General features: G+C 39.7%; 1 protein-coding gene across 3 annotated transcripts in view; it reads left to right on the top strand.

Moving 5' to 3' along the window:
- LOC125996010 (E3 ubiquitin-protein ligase TRIM38-like) overlaps positions 1-3236 on the top strand; it is a 39458-nt gene extending 36222 nt beyond the window's left edge. For all 3 annotated transcript variants that reach the window (XM_049764965.1, XM_049764966.1, XM_049764967.1), the window contains exon 7: positions 2623-3236. In XM_049764965.1, the coding sequence (XP_049620922.1) occupies positions 2623-3143 (521 nt within the window). In that variant the 3' untranslated portion in view covers positions 3144-3236. The remainder of the gene's footprint in view (positions 1-2622) is intronic.
- Positions 3237-20575: the final 17339 nt, after the last annotated feature.

Raw genomic sequence — 20575 nt, 5'->3', positions numbered from 1 at the left:
CTACTGGGTGTGACCAAAATAAAATAAAATAAAAACTATCCTCATTGACATTTTTCCTAATAATTTCTAGAAATCAATTACAATTAAAAGGTAGCAATAGGAATATATTTAAAAATACTGGGGCCGATACTTACTGTGCCTATGCAAAAAAAAAAAATTGGGGGTGACACCAAATCTTGCCACTTCAACACTCCTTTTTCTTGTTTTGTTTTGTCTGTTTTTGATATTATTTTCCATCTCTTTTTTCTTCCACATTTTTCTTTCTTTTTCACTTGTGTGGATATTATTTGGTGATTTTTTTTTTGGCTGGGTGCATTTTTCTTTTCTTTCTTTTCTCTCTCTTTTTTCTTTCTTTCTTTCTTTCTTTCTTTCTTTCTTTCTTTCTTTCTTTCTTTCTTTTCTTTCTTTTTTTGGTATTTTCCTTCTCTTTTCCTTATCCCTTTTATCTCCAACAGAATCACATAACTTGAACCATTCAGCCTCATAAGTTGAGGGGGGGAAATGATGATACCAGGACCAGTCATGAACATGTAGTGAAAATAAAAATGATTAGACTTGAACACCAAACCCAAAGCCAATGACAACAGAATAGATACACAATCTATAACAAGCTGTAAAGTGGAAACCAGTTACACTAGTATTCTGGGGGGTAAAGGAGGGAGATATGGGATACATGCTGGGAACAGGGGTGGAGGGAGGACAATACTGGTGATGGGAATTCCCTTCATTCATTGTCACTATGTACCTTAAATAATTCTGTGAAAGACTTGTAATACACTTCGATCACAATAAAAATTTATTAAAAAAATACTGGGGCCTGAAAGATAGCATGGAGGTAGTGCGTTTGCCTTGCATTGTAGAAAGATGGTGGTTAGAATCCTGGCATCCCATATGGTCCCTCCAGACTGCCAGGAGAGATTTCTGAGCATAGAGCCAGGAGTAAACCCTGAGCACTGCCAGGTGTGACCCAAAAACAAACAAACAAACAAATATATATATATATATATATATTTATATTTCCAGGTTTCTTTTAGTGCTTGGCAACCCAATTATCCAGATAGCAAGATGCCACAGACAGATTGATCCTGATACTATGGAATTTTGGGGATTCCCTTGAAAGTTTTGAGCTTGGCTGGCTATGGGAGACAGAAAACAAGGACTCAAATTGTATTCAAGCTCTGTTTCATTTATTCAAAGCAAAAGGTAGAATACTTATACTCAATTTCTTGATAAGACATACTTTTCAAACAAAGGTATTCAGACAAAACTAATTTTATCAAGCAAAGCACATGGGGAGAATTGTTCAAAACCTATTTTAACACAGAGCAATTTCTTTTTAAGCCACTTACTGCCATCAGAAATTTCTCAGTAGCAAGGTCAGTTCAAAATTGTTTTGGTTTTATGCATACTGAACTTTGGCCTGAAATATTAACCCTTACTATGACTGCAATAGGCTAGAGCAAAGTTAGATTAAAGGATGAGTAATATTTCTATAAGACTAAATAAAAATACTTGAATCTACGAATTTGTCCCACCTGATCATGCAGCTCTTGTTTCAAACAGGCATTAAAGCTCAAGTCAGAGTTGTTGTTTATTAGAGTGCCCATGCCAGGTCACTAGTTTGAAAATAACAGCATGCATTCTCAACAGCTATGAAAAAAATCACTTTATCACTAAAGGCAACTCACTGTAATACAACCTTAGGATAATTGGTAAGGAACAGGACCACACAATAATTAATAATCCAAGACAGTCATAAGAGAGAAAAGGATGGGATCAGTGGGCTTCCCTGAGAGCCCCACATAACCAATGGACCTGCAATCTTATTGACCAGTTCAATTCAAGTAGATCATGGGGAAGGTAACATGACAGACAGAAAAACCTTTCTCAAACGAATCCAGGGGTAGTAGAGATAGCATAGTGGGTAGAGCATTTGCCTTGCACACATCTGACCTGGGTTTGATCCTCAATCTCTGGCACCCCAGATCTCACCCCAGTCTACCAGGAGTGATTTCTGAGTGCAGAGTCAGAGGTAGCCCCTGACAGCTGCTAGTTGTGGCCCCCAAACAACAAAAACAAATCAACTTAATCAAGTCTAGTGGATCTTTTACATGTCAAAAGGGATTCCTGAAAGGAAAGAGGAAGCTGGGGAAAAATCTTTGTTTTATATAAAGCAGGGTGACCCAACACCATGCCTGTCATACCCATAACACTTACCTATAACATGTCTCTATGTTATCCTATTTATTTATTTTTGGTTTTTCGGGCCACACCCATTTGATGCTCAGGGGTTACTCCTAGCTAAGCGCTCAGAAATTGCCCCTGGCTTGGGGGGACCATATGGGACGCCAGGGTATCAAACTGCTGTCCTTCCTTGGCTAGTGCTTGCAAGGCAGACACCTTACCTCTAGCGCCACCTAGCCAGATGTTATTCTATTTTCTATCAATCTTCCCCCAGGAGTCATTTTTACCCTAGAAGTGAGGAAACTAAGACCCAGAGTGGTGAAGTCCGGTTGTAATGTTCTCTACCAGCTACTGATACACTTGAATACAAATTGGTTTATATAAAGTACACTGTATTTTCAACCCTTTTGTTGTTTGTTTGTTGACTTTGTTTTGCAGTCAGCGTGACTCTGGATCCAGAAACAGCTCATAACAACCTATTTGTGTCTGAGGATGGGAAAAAGGTAACTGGTGGCTATGCCCAGAAGAAGCCACAATCTTCCAAGAGATTCACTCTAATGCCCTGTGTCCTGGGCTGTGAAGTCCTCACATCACAGAGATGTTACTTTGAAGTGGATGTGGGAGACCAAAAGAACATTTGTGACATAGGAGTTTGTCTGCTCAGTGTGCAGAGAAACATTAAAGGCAACTTGCAACCTCACCGTGGATTCTGGGCCATCCAAGTGCATAATGGCAATGGCATTTATGCACTTACTTCACCAAGAACCCCTATTTTTCAGGATAAGCCCTCAATTGTGGGGGTTTTTGTGGATTATGAGGCTGGACTTGTCTCCTTTTACAACGTGAAAATGGGCTGCCACATCTTCACCTTCCCAAAGGCCTCCTTCACTCACAGTCTCCTGCCCCTGTTCCAAGTCTATAAATCGTCTTCTCTGACCCTGTGCCCCACAGATCTGTGAGGGAGAAGTAAAGTCCTCCCCATTCCTAAATCTCCCTGGCTTAGCCAGAATAGAGTATGTATGCTGTAAATATTTAGGGACAAGAATTTGAGTCTATTTCTCTCATTGTCCCAAGTACAGTATTGAATTTTTGGTGTTTCATTAATCTGCATAAAATTAATTACTATGAAGATTACCCCAAAAGATCACAGTGAATAAGCCTGAGCTAAGGAACCCATGGCCATATTCGTTCACCAACTATCCTGTGTAATCTGCTTCATGGGAGTTTGCACTTTGGTTTCCAAGAGGCCTTCATAGAGCTGGGAGAGTAGCCGAGACATCCGAAGTGTCCTGTTCGTCTACTTAGCTTGATACCATTTGAACTCTGGGGTGGGAAGAGAGGAAGCAGTGGGCAGGAGAGATAGCACTGTTCATGGCACATTGACCTTATAGTTGAGCTACTCTGCTCCTTGGTTGGCACAGTCTAGGCCTATGTTCTCCATGCCACCTCTTTGTTGGAGAGAAATTTGGAGTGGTAAGAGCAGGGCTTGGAACGAATGACTGAAATAGAAGGAAAGGTGCAGGGTGTCTAAATTTGGGTGCTGTGGGGACGTGTCCCACGCCCATTTACTGCAGGCCATAGGCTGGGGTGTCTCTTGCAATGGCGCCAACACAGGCAGGGACGTCCTGACACCGTCTGCTGGTGGGAAGTGCACACTGGCACTGTCTCAGTAAGAAGTCCAAGAAAGACACCATCGGCCCGGAGAGATAGCACAGTGGTGTTTGCCTTGCAAGCAGCCCATCCAGGACCAAAGGTGGTTGGTTCGAATCCCAGTGTCCCATATGGTCCCCCGTGCCTGTCAGGAGCTATTTCTGAGCAGACAGCCAGGAGTAACCCCTGAGCACTGCCGGGTGTGGCCAAGAACCAAAAAAAAAAAAAAAAAAAGAAAAGAAAAGAAAAGACCACCATCATGCTAATATTCCAGGATGGACAGAAAGTTCAGCTCCCCTTTAAAGATTGGCAGCCAGATCCCCCTTTTAGGCATCCTCTGTTTTTCAGTGTTAATCAGAATTTTGTTAGTTTGATTTACAGGGTCTTAGTTAGAGAATCTAGGATAAGAAAAGGAAATGAACTTTCAGGATCTTCTGGGCTCTGTCCACACAGTGTGTATGCCTTGGCAGACACTGGTCTCACCGAGACATGCTGGGGCACAGATGAATTTCCCTCAGCTCATCTCTCCCTCCAGAGGTCCTACTATCCTGCCCCACTTAGATGCTCACCTAGTTCGCAGTGGCCTGCAGCTTTCTATGTAGACAATTCTGCTCAGGCAAACTTTCACACCTTCAGCTTTTGGATATGTGTAGCTTTGTACAAGACTAGAAGCCAAGCCATTCTTTAACGATATAACCTAAATATAATTAAAAAAAATTTTAAATGAAACTATCTGATAAAAGCATCTGATTCTAAAAAAATAATAATAAAAATGATGGTTTAAGCATTCTTTTCTTAAGAGCATTTTGTCAATTAAAACCAAGAAAACCAATTTTGGAAACAAACTTTGGGGAAAAAATGTTGGAAACAACAGGGAAATAGAGCCAAGCATAAAATTAAAATGAATGTGAGTACAAGGAACTCATGGGAAAAATATCAAGCCCAAGGTAGTGAGTGGTAGACCTGACATGCTGGCAGAGGAGGCCTTGCTGAGGCCCCAGGCAGCATCTCACCGTTCTTGGTTGGTGTGTGTGTGTGTGTGTGTGTGTGTGTGTGTGTGTGTGTGTGAACAGATGATGAAACAAGGAAGAGTGTGCTATGAGGCATTAGGAAAAGAGTGAATGCTCACGTGAATTCCAGAAGGTTTGGATTTGTCCAGAAGAAAGCAAATGATGATGAAAACCACAGTCTACTATCTTGTGCTCAAGGCCTGTCCTCCCCTCAGGGTGCCATGACTTACACTCCCCATCTTTAGTCCCTTGGTGCCACATGGCACCAGATCAACTCAGAGCATCAACAGTGTGGCAAAGTTAGAGGAACAATGGCTCAGTTACCATCCAAGCAGACCGCACAGCAGGCCTGACACCACAGACTCTTACAAATGGCCCCTTGAAAAGCAACACTCTTCTCTGTCCCTCTCCCATGACATCTCTGACCTCTACTACATCTACCATACCAGCCTCCTGAGCTTTGGATTGTGTCTCAGCTCCAAAATATGCATCCACCATGACTCTTGGCTGTAAGCTTGACCTAAAACCATGGAGCTACATGACCAAAATGCTGAGTATCATCCCAAGTGGCTTTCTGCTGTGATCATGTTAATAAAGTAAAGAGCCCTGAACCACAAGACTGATATTTCTTTCCTGAAAAGTGCTCTGCACTGGTGCAAAAAGTGAAGCACAATATAGCTTAGTGGCAAGAAAATATGATAGAGTTGCACAGAAGTTAGGTTTCCCAGCTAAGTTCTGGATTGCAAGATTCAGAACGTGGTGGAGATCTGTCATGTGAAGTTCCCCCTCAAGTTAAAGGACTGGGCCCAACCCACCAGCGGTTTAGTAGCTATAGAATAGTTTGGAGCTATTTCCAGGCTCAGTCTACAGAATGATCCAACCCAAAACTGTGCTCCTTATATTTTGTTTCTGGAAAAGTTGTATGGACACGTGCTAAGGCTAGAGAAGACATTTATGAAGTGCTTGAAAACATCTCCTCTATTCTAAAAGGTTTCACTTCTCTATACCTACCTCTGCAAACAGTGCTCAGAGAGCACTCAGAATCCAATCCTGTTCCTCAGTTCCACCCTGCCCTATTGGATTTTAATTTGTTTTGATTTTGATTTATAATTTTGATTTATGATTTATGAAAGTATGTGCTGTTTATTTAGCAAGATTCTTACAGCAGGGCTACCTATATGACAATGTTTGCTTGTGAGGAAGTCTGTTTTAGTAACATTAAGTGATTTAGTTGGGTAGTCAGAACTTCTTTCCTTTATTGTTGTTGTGTTCTTTTTTCTTTTTCTTCTTCTTTTGTTTTTCTTTCTTTCTTTTTTTTTTTTTTACTTCTTTTCTTCTTCTGATTTGATATTATTCTTTTGGACCACACTTAGCAGTGTTCAGGCTCTGCACTCAGAATTCTGGCCACTGTGAATAGTGCCGCAATGAATATAGGTGTGAGGAAGGGATTTTGGTCAGGAGCGATTTCTGAGTGCAGAGCCAGGAGAAACCACTGAGTGTCACCGGTATGAGCCAAAAAACCAAAATTCAAAAAAAAAAAAAAAAAAAGTTATTTTGTTCCTGCTAAAAGGATATACTTGTGAGGGCAGGAGTAGAGAGACTGGGGACATTGGTCGAAGGAGGCTCACATTGGTGGTGGAATTGTTGTTGGAACACTGAGAACCTGAAACAACAATATTAAGAACAACTTTGCAAATGTCAAACACCAAAAATAAAAGCTCCGTTTTGTTTCTAGCACATAGATAAAGGAAATCTTAGCTCCTATTTTATATAGGATATATATAAATTGATATATCCCTAAGTATATAAATATATAATATTTATGTTTGTGTATGGGATGATTTATAAGTATATATAATGCATTGTACATGTATTTGTCTGTATTAAGTATGTGCTTGTATGAATATGAAGATGGCACACAATTAAATTGGCAAGTGATATAATAAATGTACAGAAATCACTTCCCAGAGCTCTAATCTTCACCCTCATGTAAAATAAAATGGAAGAAAACTGAATCACCTAGGAACACAAAAATACAATACAAAAATCCCTTCCTTACACCTATATTCATTGCAGCACTATTTACCATAGCAAGACTCTGGAAATAACCAAGATGCCCTTCAACAGATGAATGGCTAAAGAAACTGTGGTACATATACACAATGGAATATTTTGCAGCTGTCAGGAGTGATGAAGTCATAAAATTTTCCTATACATGGATGTACATGGAATCTATTATGCTGAGTGAAATAAGTCAGAGAGAGAGAGAAAAACGCAGAATGGTCTCACTCATCTATGGGTTTTAAGAAAAATGAAAGACATTCTTGCAATAATAATTTTCAGACACAAAAGAGAGGGCTGGAAGTTACAGCTCACCTCATGAAGCTCACCACAAACAGGGGTGAGTTTAGTTAGAGAAATAACTACATTTTGAACTGTCCTAATAATGAGAATGTATGAGGGAAATGGAAAGCCTGTCTAGAGTACAGGCGGGGGTTGGGTGGGGAGGAGGGAGATTTGGGACATTGGTGATGGGAATGTTGCACTGGTGATGGGTGGTATTCTTTACATGACTAAAACCCAAACACAATAATGTATGTAATCAAGGTGTTGAAATAAAATATATATCAAAAAAGAACCTGAATCACTTCTAAAGAGAGCTCATTAAAGTGTGGATAACAGCACATACTATTATATTATAAATATATACTATTTATATATAATATGTAATCTCTGAATGTATTTCCTTATTTTTATTTTTATTTCTTTCTTTCTTTTTTTTTTTTTTTTGGTTTTTGGGCCACACCTGTTTGATGCTCAGGGGTTACTCCTGGCTATGCGCTCCTGGCTTGGGGGGCCCATATGGGACGCCAGGGGATTAAACCTTGGTCTGTCCTACACTGGCACTTGCAAGGCAGACACCTTACCTCTAGCGCCACCTTACAGGCCCCATATTTCCTTATTTTTCAATCTGTCACTTCCTTCTTGCTTTAATTTTTGACTTCTCTTATCAAGGCCCATGAGATTATAGTTAGCAAAGGAAAGAAGCATGAGTATAGAAGATTTGTTTCCCAGAAATACTTACAATTGCTTCTAAATTCCAAATTCTGTAGTAGTTGAGATGAATAGGAGCTGCATTTCTGTCTTTGCAAAGAGAAAATGTTAATTTTGAATAGAAAAGAATAAACTTTCCGGCCCGGAGAGATAGCACAGCAGCGTTTGCCTTGCAAGCAGCCGATCCAGGACCAAAGGTGGTTGGTTCGAATCCCGGTGTCCCATATGGTCCCCCCGTGCCTGCCAGGAGCTATTTCTGAGCAGACAGCCAGGAGTAACCCCTGAGCACCGCCGGGTGTGGCCCAAAAACAAAAAAAAAAAAAACAAAAACAAAAAAAAAGAATAAACTTCCCATTGAGATTGAAATAACATTTTTTCTATTGATTTCCTTTATGACCAAAGAGCTATTTTTTTTCAAAAATTATTTTAAATATCTTGTGCTTTAATTCAGGGAAGCAGAAACTGAGTATTAGACAGAATTAGACAATCCACCCAAATCTAGAACTACTTTTCAAAGATTAATATATAGTGGTTTGGATTTGGTAGGGAAGATATAATAGTTTATGATTCTCTTTCTATGGACAGGGAGCCACAAAAATCACAATTCCATCTTTTCCAATATCTGCTCTGCTGGTTCCACGTGAGCTTTTTGTTAGTCACTAAAATATCATATATCTTCTAGAATTTAATCATATTAAAAATACTTATTCCGGGGCTGAAGTGGAGGTACAAAGTGGTAAATTGTCTGCCTTGCACGCTCTAGCCTAGGACAGACCAAGGTTAGATCCCCCGGAGTCCCATATGGCCCCCCAAGCCAGGAGCAATTTTTGAGCAGATAGCCAGGAGTAACCCCTGAGTGTCAGCGAGTGTGGTGGAAAACAAAAACAAAAAACAGAAAATTAATTCCCATTTGCTCATTGAGGGAGTTTCTAATAACAGTTTTACAGAGAAATTGTGAGTATCCTGCCAACTCTCGGAAGGAAGCAGACGAGGGCCAGTCTTTGAAGGCAGATGTAGGAATGTGTAGGACACTAATTAGTGGTGGATAGAGCATTAACTAGGCAACTTCTGTCTCCATTGGTATAATTTCCTTAGGGTAAAAAGATAATTCAGACAGTGGCTCACCGGAATAAGTCAAAGGACAGTAGGAATCACATGAATCTTAAACTCTGTGACAGGCACATTTTATCGCTTTAATTTTTTATTAACTCTGTGCACACAATATTTTCATTAGGCTATTTTAGACATATAAGTACATTTGTATGATAATTAAAATAGGTTTCTCATTCAGAATCATCCTACCTAAAACAATCACCACAATGTTCATTATCATCCTAGTTTATGCTGTTTGAATGAAAACTTTTAATTTAAAATATTGTGATTTACAAAGTTATTCATAGTTAAGTTTTAGACATACAGCGTTTCAGCACCAATCCCACCACTAATGTCAATCTCCCTCTACCAATGTTTCCAGAGTCCATCCTATATCTCTTCCCTGCATCAACCTGCCAGCATCACAGGCAACTTTCTAATTTGGTTATTAAAGTCTGGATCTTATTATTTCATTATTGTGGTTAACTTCATGGTTTATATATTTAGTTCTGTCCTCCTTTACATCACCAATACTAGTTTATTCTTATTTTTACTTTATTTAAAAAAAATGCATCATTTATTAAAATAGTTGGCCATAATACATTTGTTTCCAAGTAAGTGAGAGCCAAGAATAGAAACAAACAAACAAACAAAAAACAAATAAGAAAAAGGAAGAGAAGAAAGTTTTTTTTTTATAAAAATAAAGAAAGAAGGGGCCGGGAAGGTGGCGCTAGAGGTAAGGTGTCTGCCTTACAAGCGCTAGCCAAGGAACGGACCGCGGTTCAATCCCCCGGCATCCCATATGGTCCCCCCAAGCCAGGGGCGATTTCTGAGCACATAGCCAGGAGTAACCCCTGAGCGTCAAACGGGTGTGGCCCAAAAACCAAAAAAAAAAAAAAAAAAAAAAGAAAGAAAACAGAAAAGGTGTAGTAGCAAGCACATTTGTGAAAATGATTGTATCTCCAATGAAGTCATTAATACAATGGCAATTGAATTGTGAAATTTGTGTTTTCCTATAGGAAACACTATTGCAAAGCCTGATTACTGATACAATGGCTTTTAGAAGCATGTTTACACCTGCCAAGTTTCCTAGAAGAAGGAATATGGGGGTGTGATGCCTTCACTGTTCCTAAAAGTCAGATGATATTAGTTTATACACATGTGTATCTTAAGTTTGGTAAGATTGGTGTCCCCAAAGGGAATCCTAAAGGTCAATGAGGTACAATGATGAGGTAGATCATCAGGTGATTCTAGGTGATGGAGACAGCAGGCATGGCTTTTGCTCAGCGGGGGGGGGGGGGGGGAGGCCGCGGGGGAGAGTGGGGTTCGAACCACCTTGTCCTCTTGAGATTGTCATCTTTATGCTGTATGGCTAGTCTTCCCATCATCCCCCATCATCTTCATGGCTTCAATCTTGTTTGAGAAGAGTGAGACTATGGAGCTGGCCTGATTTGAACGACCTAATTTATTCTTTTTTTTTTTTTCTTTTTTTTTTTTTTTTTTGATTTTTGGGACACACCTGGTGACACTCAGGGGTTACTCCTGGCTATGGGCTCAGAAATCATCGCTCCTGGCTTGGGGGATCATATAGGACATTGGGAGATCGAACTGTGGTCAGTTCGAGTCTAGCATGTGCAAGGCAAATGCCCTACCACTTGTGCTACCTCTCTGGCCTAATTAATTCTTAATAACAACCATACCCCATTTTTAGATACTTCAAGATTCTGGGTTATATTTTTTCAATTTTTAAATAAATTGTATTAGGTTACAAATACTGCTATGACTTTCAAAAGTACAGTTTCACATCTATTTATGTGTAAATGCCTCTCCACACCTCCACCAAAGTCATAGAGTCACCATCAAACTGAACCACTTTACCTTTTCTGGAATCCAACTTCCCTTTCTTTCTAGTAATCACCATATTTTTCAGTCTTGGATTCATTTGGAGGGGGGGACTATTCTACTACTACTACTACCTATTATTATCATTGGTTTTAGGGCCACACCAAGCTCAGGGCTTACTCCTGAATTTACACTCAGGAATCTGGCATCCTATATGATCTCTCGAACACCCCAAGAGTGATCCCTGAGCACAGAACCAGATGTAAATACTAAGACCTGCTGAGGTGAGCAACAAACAAATGAACAAACATAAAAATAGATACTTGTGTGCTGAAATAAGGGTTTTGATAGACTGTGATTCCAGTTGAAACTATCTTTCTTATCAAACACTGCAGTTACTACGACACTGCAGTAACTGTGACACTTTGCCACAGTTATAATTGCAAAACTCCTGGTCATGACAGCAGCAGCATAAACAAAAAGGTTTCTTCTTGCATCAATAATTATTAAGGAATAATATTTAAAGTGATGAACAGTTGAGTTTTAGACATAAAGTTCTACCACTGATCCTATCACCAGTGTCCACTTCCTCCCATTAATAATCTGAGTTGTCTTCTATTTCTCCTTCCTGCTCCCTTCCCTCTCCCCAGAGTGCCACTGTGACAGACACATTTTAAAGTTTGGCTGTCCTTGTTTAGATATATATATATATTTGGATCATATGTTTCAATATTCACTCATGGTTTAGATATATAGATTTACCCTGTCCCACACACATTACTGGTATAATTGAGGCTGCTGAACTCTGCTTCCTTTCTGACTTTCCTTTCTCCTCTTCTTACTTCCCACTTTGATTTATTTTCTTCTTTGTCCTTTGAACAGTATTTTGGAGATTAGTGATGTTTTTTCATTAAATATTTCTAGAACTGAAGGATAATATATTGAGAAGTAAATCAAAAATATTTCAAGAACAAAAAATGCTCATTTACAAACACTGTTGAAAATTACACTCTTGGAAATCTGTCTCATTCCTTTCTGAAGACAATAAACTGAACCAAAAATATTACAAAAACTAGACATTTCTCAGAGTTTAAGGACAGAAAACAGTCATACAAGCCAATCACAGACAAAAAAAAAACCCTGGAATTCCATACTTATATAAAAACAAATAGCATTCTAATAAAAGAAAATAATTAGAGATAGGTATAAATATTACCTACTAGCTAAAGAAGTAATAGATGAAGAGCTTGTCAACAGTTATGCTCTAAATAAAAGAACAACTCATAAATCTAAAAAAGGAACATTAAACTGCAACAGTTAGACAGGAGTGGTGGTCCTGGTCTCTTATGACATCCAGCTGACAACACACTTGCTGGACTCCTAGTGGCCCCCACGTGGTCCTTGGCACTGATTCTGCTGTCCCTAAGTGCTGAGTCAACTAGACAAAAATGAGGAGGAAGGAGACAGAGCAGAGACAGGATGGGGACTGGCATGGGTCCATGTTTTAATACCCATTGTTACTCCATCCCCCAGCTTCCTGTTTAATTTTACCTGATGTTAAGACCAGCCCATTACCTTCTATGGAAAGTAACAAAGGAGTTGCTTTAAGGGTATTAAGGGGTGATTTAGAGGATTGAGGGGAGAAGCAAGAAGCCTCAGGAGAGGAACTATCATGGAGGGTTAAGAAACAAGTTTTATATGCAGGGCAACTGCGGAGAGATTGCTTAAAAGGTTAGCTTAGAAGCCACACATGGTGGCTAGGGCTTTAATAAAGTTTCATGTCTCCTGAAATCTGACTGCTTGTGGTTCATTTCCTCACCGCTATCCTGAACCCTTAGACCTGCAGGCTGGTTGGGGGTGCAGGTGCCTGGCCCGGCTGAGAAAGGCCTCACCATCCATCCACCATCATCCAGCCCCATCCAGGACTCTTATTAATTTAATTAATTCTACACCCATGAGCCCTGCTACTGCTAAACCTCTTTCTGCACCTCTCCCTTGGCATTGAAAACAATATAGGACCCAGAGAAACAAATCAAAGAAGGATATCAAAGTCTTATAGATTGCCAGGGTACTTGGAAACAAATGCAGAAAAATCTCAAATTCAACTGTGAATCAATCCAATGGAGGTTTCTTGATTTAAGACTCTGCTTGGGACAGAAAAAAAATTCAGTTTCTATTTCCTTTGTCCTTCCACTACATTGTTATAATAGAAAGTATTTTTGTCATTTTACTTTCGTTTCTGACTATCTAAGATGAGGATTACAGGAAATTGCATAACTCTGGCCCTACACCCATACCACAGTAGTTTCGTTTATCACTTGAAACCAGAGTAAAATTTCAGGTTAAAGTGGAAGGAGGTGGAAACCACAGAGGAAACTGTCAGAAATATGTGAGTATCAGCTGGGTTATCTGGAGTTCTGGTCTAGTCAAAGCTTTCTCAAAGAAGGAGCTTCCTTGTTGGAGATAAGAGAAAGTAAGGGGGTTGCTCATCATTGTCCTAAAAGGATTCCCCACCAAAATTCTAAAATATTTCCTTGTTCTCTCTTGTACGCTTTCTTTATTCACACATTCCATACCATTGCTTAGATGATCCAGGGTGTGAGGAAAGTAATGACCCAGGACAAGCAGTGTGGTGACTCAGAGAAAGAGGGATCCTTCCTAGAAGCATAAAATCACTGCCAGAAAAGGCCTAATGTTTTCCTTCAGAAAATAATTGTGTAAGAAAGTCTCAAGATTAAATTCTGTATGATTCAGTGAGACTCATCTTTATTAGAGAGAAAAATAGCTTCTTAGTAACTTTTGATATCTCTTTTTTAATCCCAGACACTGAGAATGCAAAGAAATAATCGATTTCTAAACTTTTAGCCACCCTTACTCTCTACCCACAAACTCCTTTCAGGGAGGGAATGAGGAAACAGAAGGTTTGTGTGGATAATAGTTGGATAATAATTGGATAATAGTGATCCTGAACTCCCTTCTCTGTCTCTGACTGTGAGGTCCTGTTTGCCTAATGAACACTTAAGAACCAATTACACTGAATCTAAGGACATTTCTTTTACTTCATCACTTCTCCCCTCCTCACATGGTAAATTTTGCCACCTTTCTTCTCCATCCCTTTTTATTTCATCATTTCAGAGAGACAATTTTAAGATGTGAAAAGGGACAGGTATTCCAGAGAGGTATATAGTCATTACTCTGAAAAATTCTATCTTTGCTTTTAGGTCCAATACTGGAGCATTTCAAGGAGTTATGGCATTAGGAGTAATGACTAAGAGACCGAGGGAGGAGGCCACCTGCTTCAAGTGCCAGCAGCTGATGACCGATCCTATGATCATTGACTGTGGGCACAGCTTCTGCCATGAGTGTGTAAGGAACATTATGGCCCCAAACCAAAAGGTTGTAATTGGAGAAATATCAAATACAAAATATTTCTGTGAATTTTGCAATAGACCATTCAAAAGACAAAGCATTCGACCCAATAAGAAGCTGAAAACCATCATCAAAAGTATCAAGGAGATAAATTGTGAAAAGTTGTGTGAGGAACATGGAAAGATGCTCCATTTCTTCTGTGAAGATGATGACCAGATCATTTGCTTGTGCTGTGAACAAAAACCACAGCACAGAGGGCATACCATAGTCCTTGTTGAAGATGTCTACCAAGAGTACAAGGTAAGCATGCATGTCAGACCACAGACCCAGCTGCTCTTGTGTGACTCCTTGAAAACTAAAATTTTCAGTTGAAAGTTTGTGGTACTGTATGGTCAACATTGCTTTCAGTGTGTTATTGCTAAAACTAGTTAAAGTCCAGTCTCCACTAAATTCATGGCTGATTGTTCTTTGTGACTTTTGTCTGTGTGCTCATTCTTCTCTAGAAACCATTGTGTGCAAACACATACTTTATTATGCATATTTGTCATGTTAGGGCTTTGTTATCACCTCATATCATGTAAATAGTTGAAAAAGACAATGTAATCATGTGACAGCATATAAAAACTTGGGAGAATAGAAAAGTAATTCTTGATGGGCTCATGATGTTGACTGTACATAGAAGCATGGAAAATGAGAAAATGTCCTGGGTAGAGTAGCCACATGAGCAGAAAGACAAATGCAGGAGGAAATGACTATGCCCAGCCTGGGGTGTGTGTATGTGTAGAAAATCATTGATGACATGAGAGTAAAATTTGTGCTCACAACATTAGTCAAGGGCACAGTGAAGCCTAAGGTAGAACTAGCTACAGAAGCATTTGCATTTGTGCATCATTTGTGCATCAATTTTCTTTGTCAGAGAACATTTTGTCTCTGTTTCGATGGAAACATCATTGTAAGATCGAATTATTCCCTGAGGATGAGGTGATGGACTGTTTATATCAAGATTCAGAAAGGGGAAAAAAAAGACCTGGAAATGACTGGTTGTACAAGATCAAGCTAAGTAAGGGAGAGGCTTTATGTCAAATGTTGTAAGTAGCTCGCTGAAAGCATAGTAGAAGTGGACCTTTGGCTTTGATGGGAGGATTGTGCTGCTTCATTCCTCCTATCTCTTTCTACATTTGAAAAAATAAATAGACAGGAATAACCCCTGAGCACCGCCGGGTGGGCCCAAAAACCAAAACCAAAACAACAACAAAAAAAAGAAAACAAAAATGATTCTGAAAAATAAATAATGTGTCCCTGGTTGGAGCTCCGTGTTTCCAGTCCCACAATTTAAGTCTTCTTGTGTGAAGAAGGTTCTGCCTTCTTTCTCGGGGCATGTCACTACTGAAAATTGAGCCACAGTGGAGAGGAGAGGCCCTGCTATGACTCTGTGAGGCAACAAAGAACTGACGAACCCAAAAGGGGTTATCTTCATTGAATTGACATAAGGACTAACATAGACAGTGACTGCAACTCACAAGTCAGGTTGCTTAGAGGAGAATCTCAGGCCTGACACTGATTAGGCAGGTAACTGTGAAAATCAGAAAGTGGCTTATTGATAATCTCCATAAAATGGAATAATAGGTAAGTGTTTAACCTCACCATCCTAACACCTTACTTTGAGACTGTTACAAGCTTTAATGATAATGATATATGTGAAACCTCTGGGTGCAAAGCAAAGGTAACTACCTATGCCTTACCAGTCACAAGAGCCATTTCTTGCAGCCTCAGGATGATGAGTACACAGAGAACATGAGACTATTCTCTTAGGATCGAACATACTGAATTTGACTCCTATAAAAATGGCTTTTATGCAAATCTGAGAATCTCTTTAGAAAAGTAACTTAAGGGACCGGAGAGATAGCATGGAGGTAAGGCGTTTGCCTTTCATGCTGAAGGACAGTAGTTCGAATCCCATATGGTTTCCCGTGCCTGCCCGGGGCAATTTCTGAGCATAGAGCCAGGAGTAACCCCTGAGCGCTTCCGGGTGTGACCCAAAAACCAAAAAAAAAAAAAAGAAAAGAAAAGTAACTTAATATATCCCTTCTGAAGTGTAAATAATGTTTGTTTGCTTTCTAAAGGATCATCGACCACACACCTGTACGAGTTGCTTCTCATACCTTCTCTTCGATTAGTCCCTTTCTCTCTTACCTACTATGATAGAAAACATTAAATATGTAAAATAATCTGATATGATTATTTTGAATATCAGTGATTATTCCGAATATTCATATTTATTTATTATGAACAAGTTATATATGCAGTGTTTCTCTGGAAAGAACCAGCTCAAACATCTACCTTTTTAAAGTTCCTGGAATAAGTATTTAATCATTTCTAAATCTTCATTTCTCAAGCAAGAACTGATATTAAAAGTCCTACCAATTTCTCAGAATTTTTGTTTTTGTTTTTGGGCCATACCCGGCGTTGCTCAGGGGTTACTCCTGGCTGTCTGCTCAGAAATAGCTCCTGGCAGGCACGGGGGACCATATGGGACACTGGGATTCGAACCAACCACCTTAGGTCCTGGATCGGCTGCTTGCAAGGCAAATGCCGCTGTGCTATCTCTCTGGGCCCCAATTTCTCAGAATTCTTAAGGGGATCAAAGATATTTGTGGTCCTGACAAACTTGCTTCCTCTGTTAGTATGAAGACTCAGTATTTATTCAATGTTAATGTTATATGGAGATACTGAAGGGTCTAGAATAATGGGATTTCCATAGACACCAGGTAAAAAGTTGTAAATGTGTGTACATTTTAATATCATTATTCAGGAAAAACTAGAGAAAGCTATGGCAACATTGTGTCTGAGGATGGGAAAAAGGTAACTGGTGGCTATGCCCAGAAGAAGCCACGATCTTCCAGGAGATTCACTCTAATGCCCTGTGTCCTGGGCTGTGAAGCCCTCACATCACAAAGATGTTACTTTGAAGTGGATGTGGGAGACCAAGAGAACATTTGTGACATAGGAGTTTGTCTGCTCAATGTGCAGAGAGACATTAAGGGCAAGTTGCAATCTGACCGTGGATTCTGGGCCATTCGATTGCATGACAGCAATGACATTGATGCCCTTACTTGGCCAAGAACCCCTATTCTTCAGGATAAGCCCTCAATTGTGGGGGTTTTTGTGGATTATGAGGCTGGACTTGTCTCCTTTTACAACGTGAAAATGGGTTGCCATATCTTCACCTTCCCAAAGGCCTCCTTCTCTCACACTCTCCTGCCCCTGTTCCAGGTCTATAAATCTTCTTCTCTGACCCTGTGCTCCACAGATCTGTGAGAGAGAAGTAAAGTTTTCCCCATTCCTAAATCTCCCTGGTTTAGTCAGAATCGAGTATGTAAGCTGTAAAAATGTGGGGACAAGTATTTGGGTCTATTTCTCTCATTGCTTTTCCATGTTCCAAGAACAGTGATGAATTTTGGGTGCTTCATAAATCTGCATTGAAAGAATTAATGTGAAGACTACCCCAAAATACTACAGTCAATAAGCTGGAGTAAGACAACCCCAGGCCTTTTTCATTCACTGAATGTCCTTGGTAATCTGCTTCATTGGAGTTTGCACTTTAATTTCCAAGAGGCCTTTACAAAGCTGGAAGAGTAGCCTTGACATCCAAAGGGTCATGTTCTTCTACTTAGCTTGATACCATTTGAACTCTGGGGAGGGAAGAGAGGAAGCAGCAGGCAGGAGAGATAGCGCATCCCATAGGACACTGGCCTTATACATGTTTTTAAAATTTAATTAAAGAAAATGCCAAACATAGTTGACATAACTGATAATACATATTAATATTTAATATAATATTTAATTATTATGCAATATTATATGTAATGTATTGTGTATTAATTGTATGTTAATTATATGTTATTAATATATTATATGATATATTCATACTTAATATTTAATTCTATTTAATATTTAATACTATTTGATGATACTAATTTTTAGGAAGACCAAAAGCAACATTTAAAAAAAAACAACAGAAAGTTGAAAGAAAAACTAAAGAGATGGAAGAGAAAGGAAAGAATATTTTTGAAAACTATTGGCTCGCAATGACTTCATTGAAGCACCAGCAGAAACTTTAGTAAGCTCTCCTTTTTTTCTTTAAAGGGGGTAAGAGTTAGTGATCCTCGTTAGTATAGTGGTGAGTATTCCCGCCTGTCACACAAAAGACCGGGGTTCGATTCCCCAACGGGGAGCCAAAGAAAAGACAAAAACAAAAACAAAACCAGTGAACCTTCAAAAAAAAGGGGTAAGAGTTAAAAAAAAAATACAGCATTAACGAACAGTATAAGAGTGGCAAGAGTTGTTTGCATAGGCCCAGCAAAATATGGGTAAAATGGAAAAAAATAAAAACAACAACCTTGTCCTAACTACAAAGAGACCTTATCCCTGAAGTTCTCTGGCATAAGACTGACTCTGGGCTCCAAGCATCCTAGGTTGTCCAACCCCTGATTCATTCTCTGTGGACACGGCGAAATTTTTTCACACATTTGCTGTTGTCGTTGTCCAGTTTATGTAATTAAAGATTCTGGTTTCTGTGCGAGAAGGATTCTGGTTTCTGTGTTTCATCAAAGTCAGGATGTGGAGCATCCTCCAGTTTCACTTCACCATCAGTTGCGAAGCATCTTGCCCTGCAAGCATGTTGCTGCTGTCACTGAGACACCTGGGTGTCAAGGGAACATTCCTTGGAGTAAAGTCAATGCCAGGGTAGTGACAGGGTCTCCCCTGGTAGAGGTTTGCCTCCTGGTGATGTTGTACACCATTGTGGTTGTTTCTGTAGATAGTCAATGGTTCAGGGATATATGGGCAATGCCCATTATTCGGAAGCCTGAGCCAAGTCATTATGACTGGCCTTATACTTGACTACTCTGCTCCTTAGCTAGCACAGCCTAGGCCTGCAGTTCTCCAAACCACCTCTTTGTTGGGTAGAAATCTGGAGTGGGCAGAGTAGGGCTTGGAAGGAACGACTGAAGTAGAAGGAAAGGAACAGGGTGTCTAAATCTGGATGCTAGTGGGGACTGACTGATTGTGTCCCATTCACTGCAGGCCATAGGCCTGGGGTGTCTCTTGCAATGGAGCCAACACAGATAGGGTCCTCCTGACGCCATCCTGGTAGGAAGCGCACACTGGCACCGTCTAAGTTGGGAGCCCAACTTGGCCAAGAAAGACAGGATCATGCTAATACACAGAAAGTCCAGCCCCCCTTTAAAGATTGTCAGCCAAACCCCCCTCTTCCTCAATCTCTGTTTTTCAGTGTTAATCGGAATTTGTTAGTTTGATTTACAGGAACTTAGTCAGTGAATCAGGGATAAGAAAGGGAAGAGGCCTTCCAGGATATTTTTGGCTCTATCCACACAATGCATATACCCTGACAAAGACTGGCCTCATGGAGACATGCTGGGATACAGATGAATTTCCCTCAGCTCATCTCTCCCTCCAAAATTCCTGCTATCCTGCCCCACCTCGATGTGACTTTGCCCAGTGCGCAGTGGTCTGCAGCTTTCTATTGTAGACAATTGTGTTCAGAGGAAATTTCACACCCTCAGCTTTTGGGTTTGTGTAACTTTGCACAGCAAGACTAGAAGCCAATCCATCCTCTAACCACATAACCTAAGCTATAATTTAAAAAAATATTATATCTCTTACCTGAAGGGAAACAACTCTCAATGAATCTATGGTTAGACTTTCAATTATTTCTTTATCTACTAAAAAATCCTACTAAGCAAGAATAAGCAAAATAAATGAATGTTTCCTGTAAAATAAGATGGTTTCATCTACAAATCATTATTTCTTGGTACTCCACACTTGTAATACATGCAAACTAAATTAAGATGTGAAATCCTGGGCCCGGAGAGATAGCACAGCGGTGTTTGCCTTGCAAGCTGCCGATCCAGGACCTAAGGTGGTTGGTTCGAATCCTGGTGTCCCATATGGTCCCCCATGCCTGCCAGGAGCTATTTCTGAGCAGACAGCCAGGAGTAACCCCTGAGCACCACCAGGTGTGGCCCAAAAACAAAAAACAAAACAAAACAAAAAGATGTGAAATCCTTTTGAAGAATGTAATTCTGAAGGATCTAATATATAAGTTAAACATGTTATTAAAAAAATTAAATAAAAAAAATTAAACGAAGCTATCTGATAACAGTATCTGATTCTGAAAAACAAATAAAAATTATGGTTCAAAGAACATTTTGTTAATTAAAACAAACAAAACCAACTTTAGAAACAAACTTTGGGGAGAAAATATTGGAAACAACAGGGAAATAGAGCCAAGCATAAAATTAAAATGAATGTGAGTACAGGTAACTCATGGAAAGAATATCAAGCCCAAGGTA

The sequence above is a fragment of the Suncus etruscus genome, chromosome 18 (assembly GCF_024139225.1).
Source record: "Suncus etruscus isolate mSunEtr1 chromosome 18, mSunEtr1.pri.cur, whole genome shotgun sequence".
Lineage (NCBI taxonomy): Eukaryota > Metazoa > Chordata > Mammalia > Eulipotyphla > Soricidae > Suncus > Suncus etruscus.
This window is presented reverse-complemented; position numbering and strand designations above follow the sequence as displayed.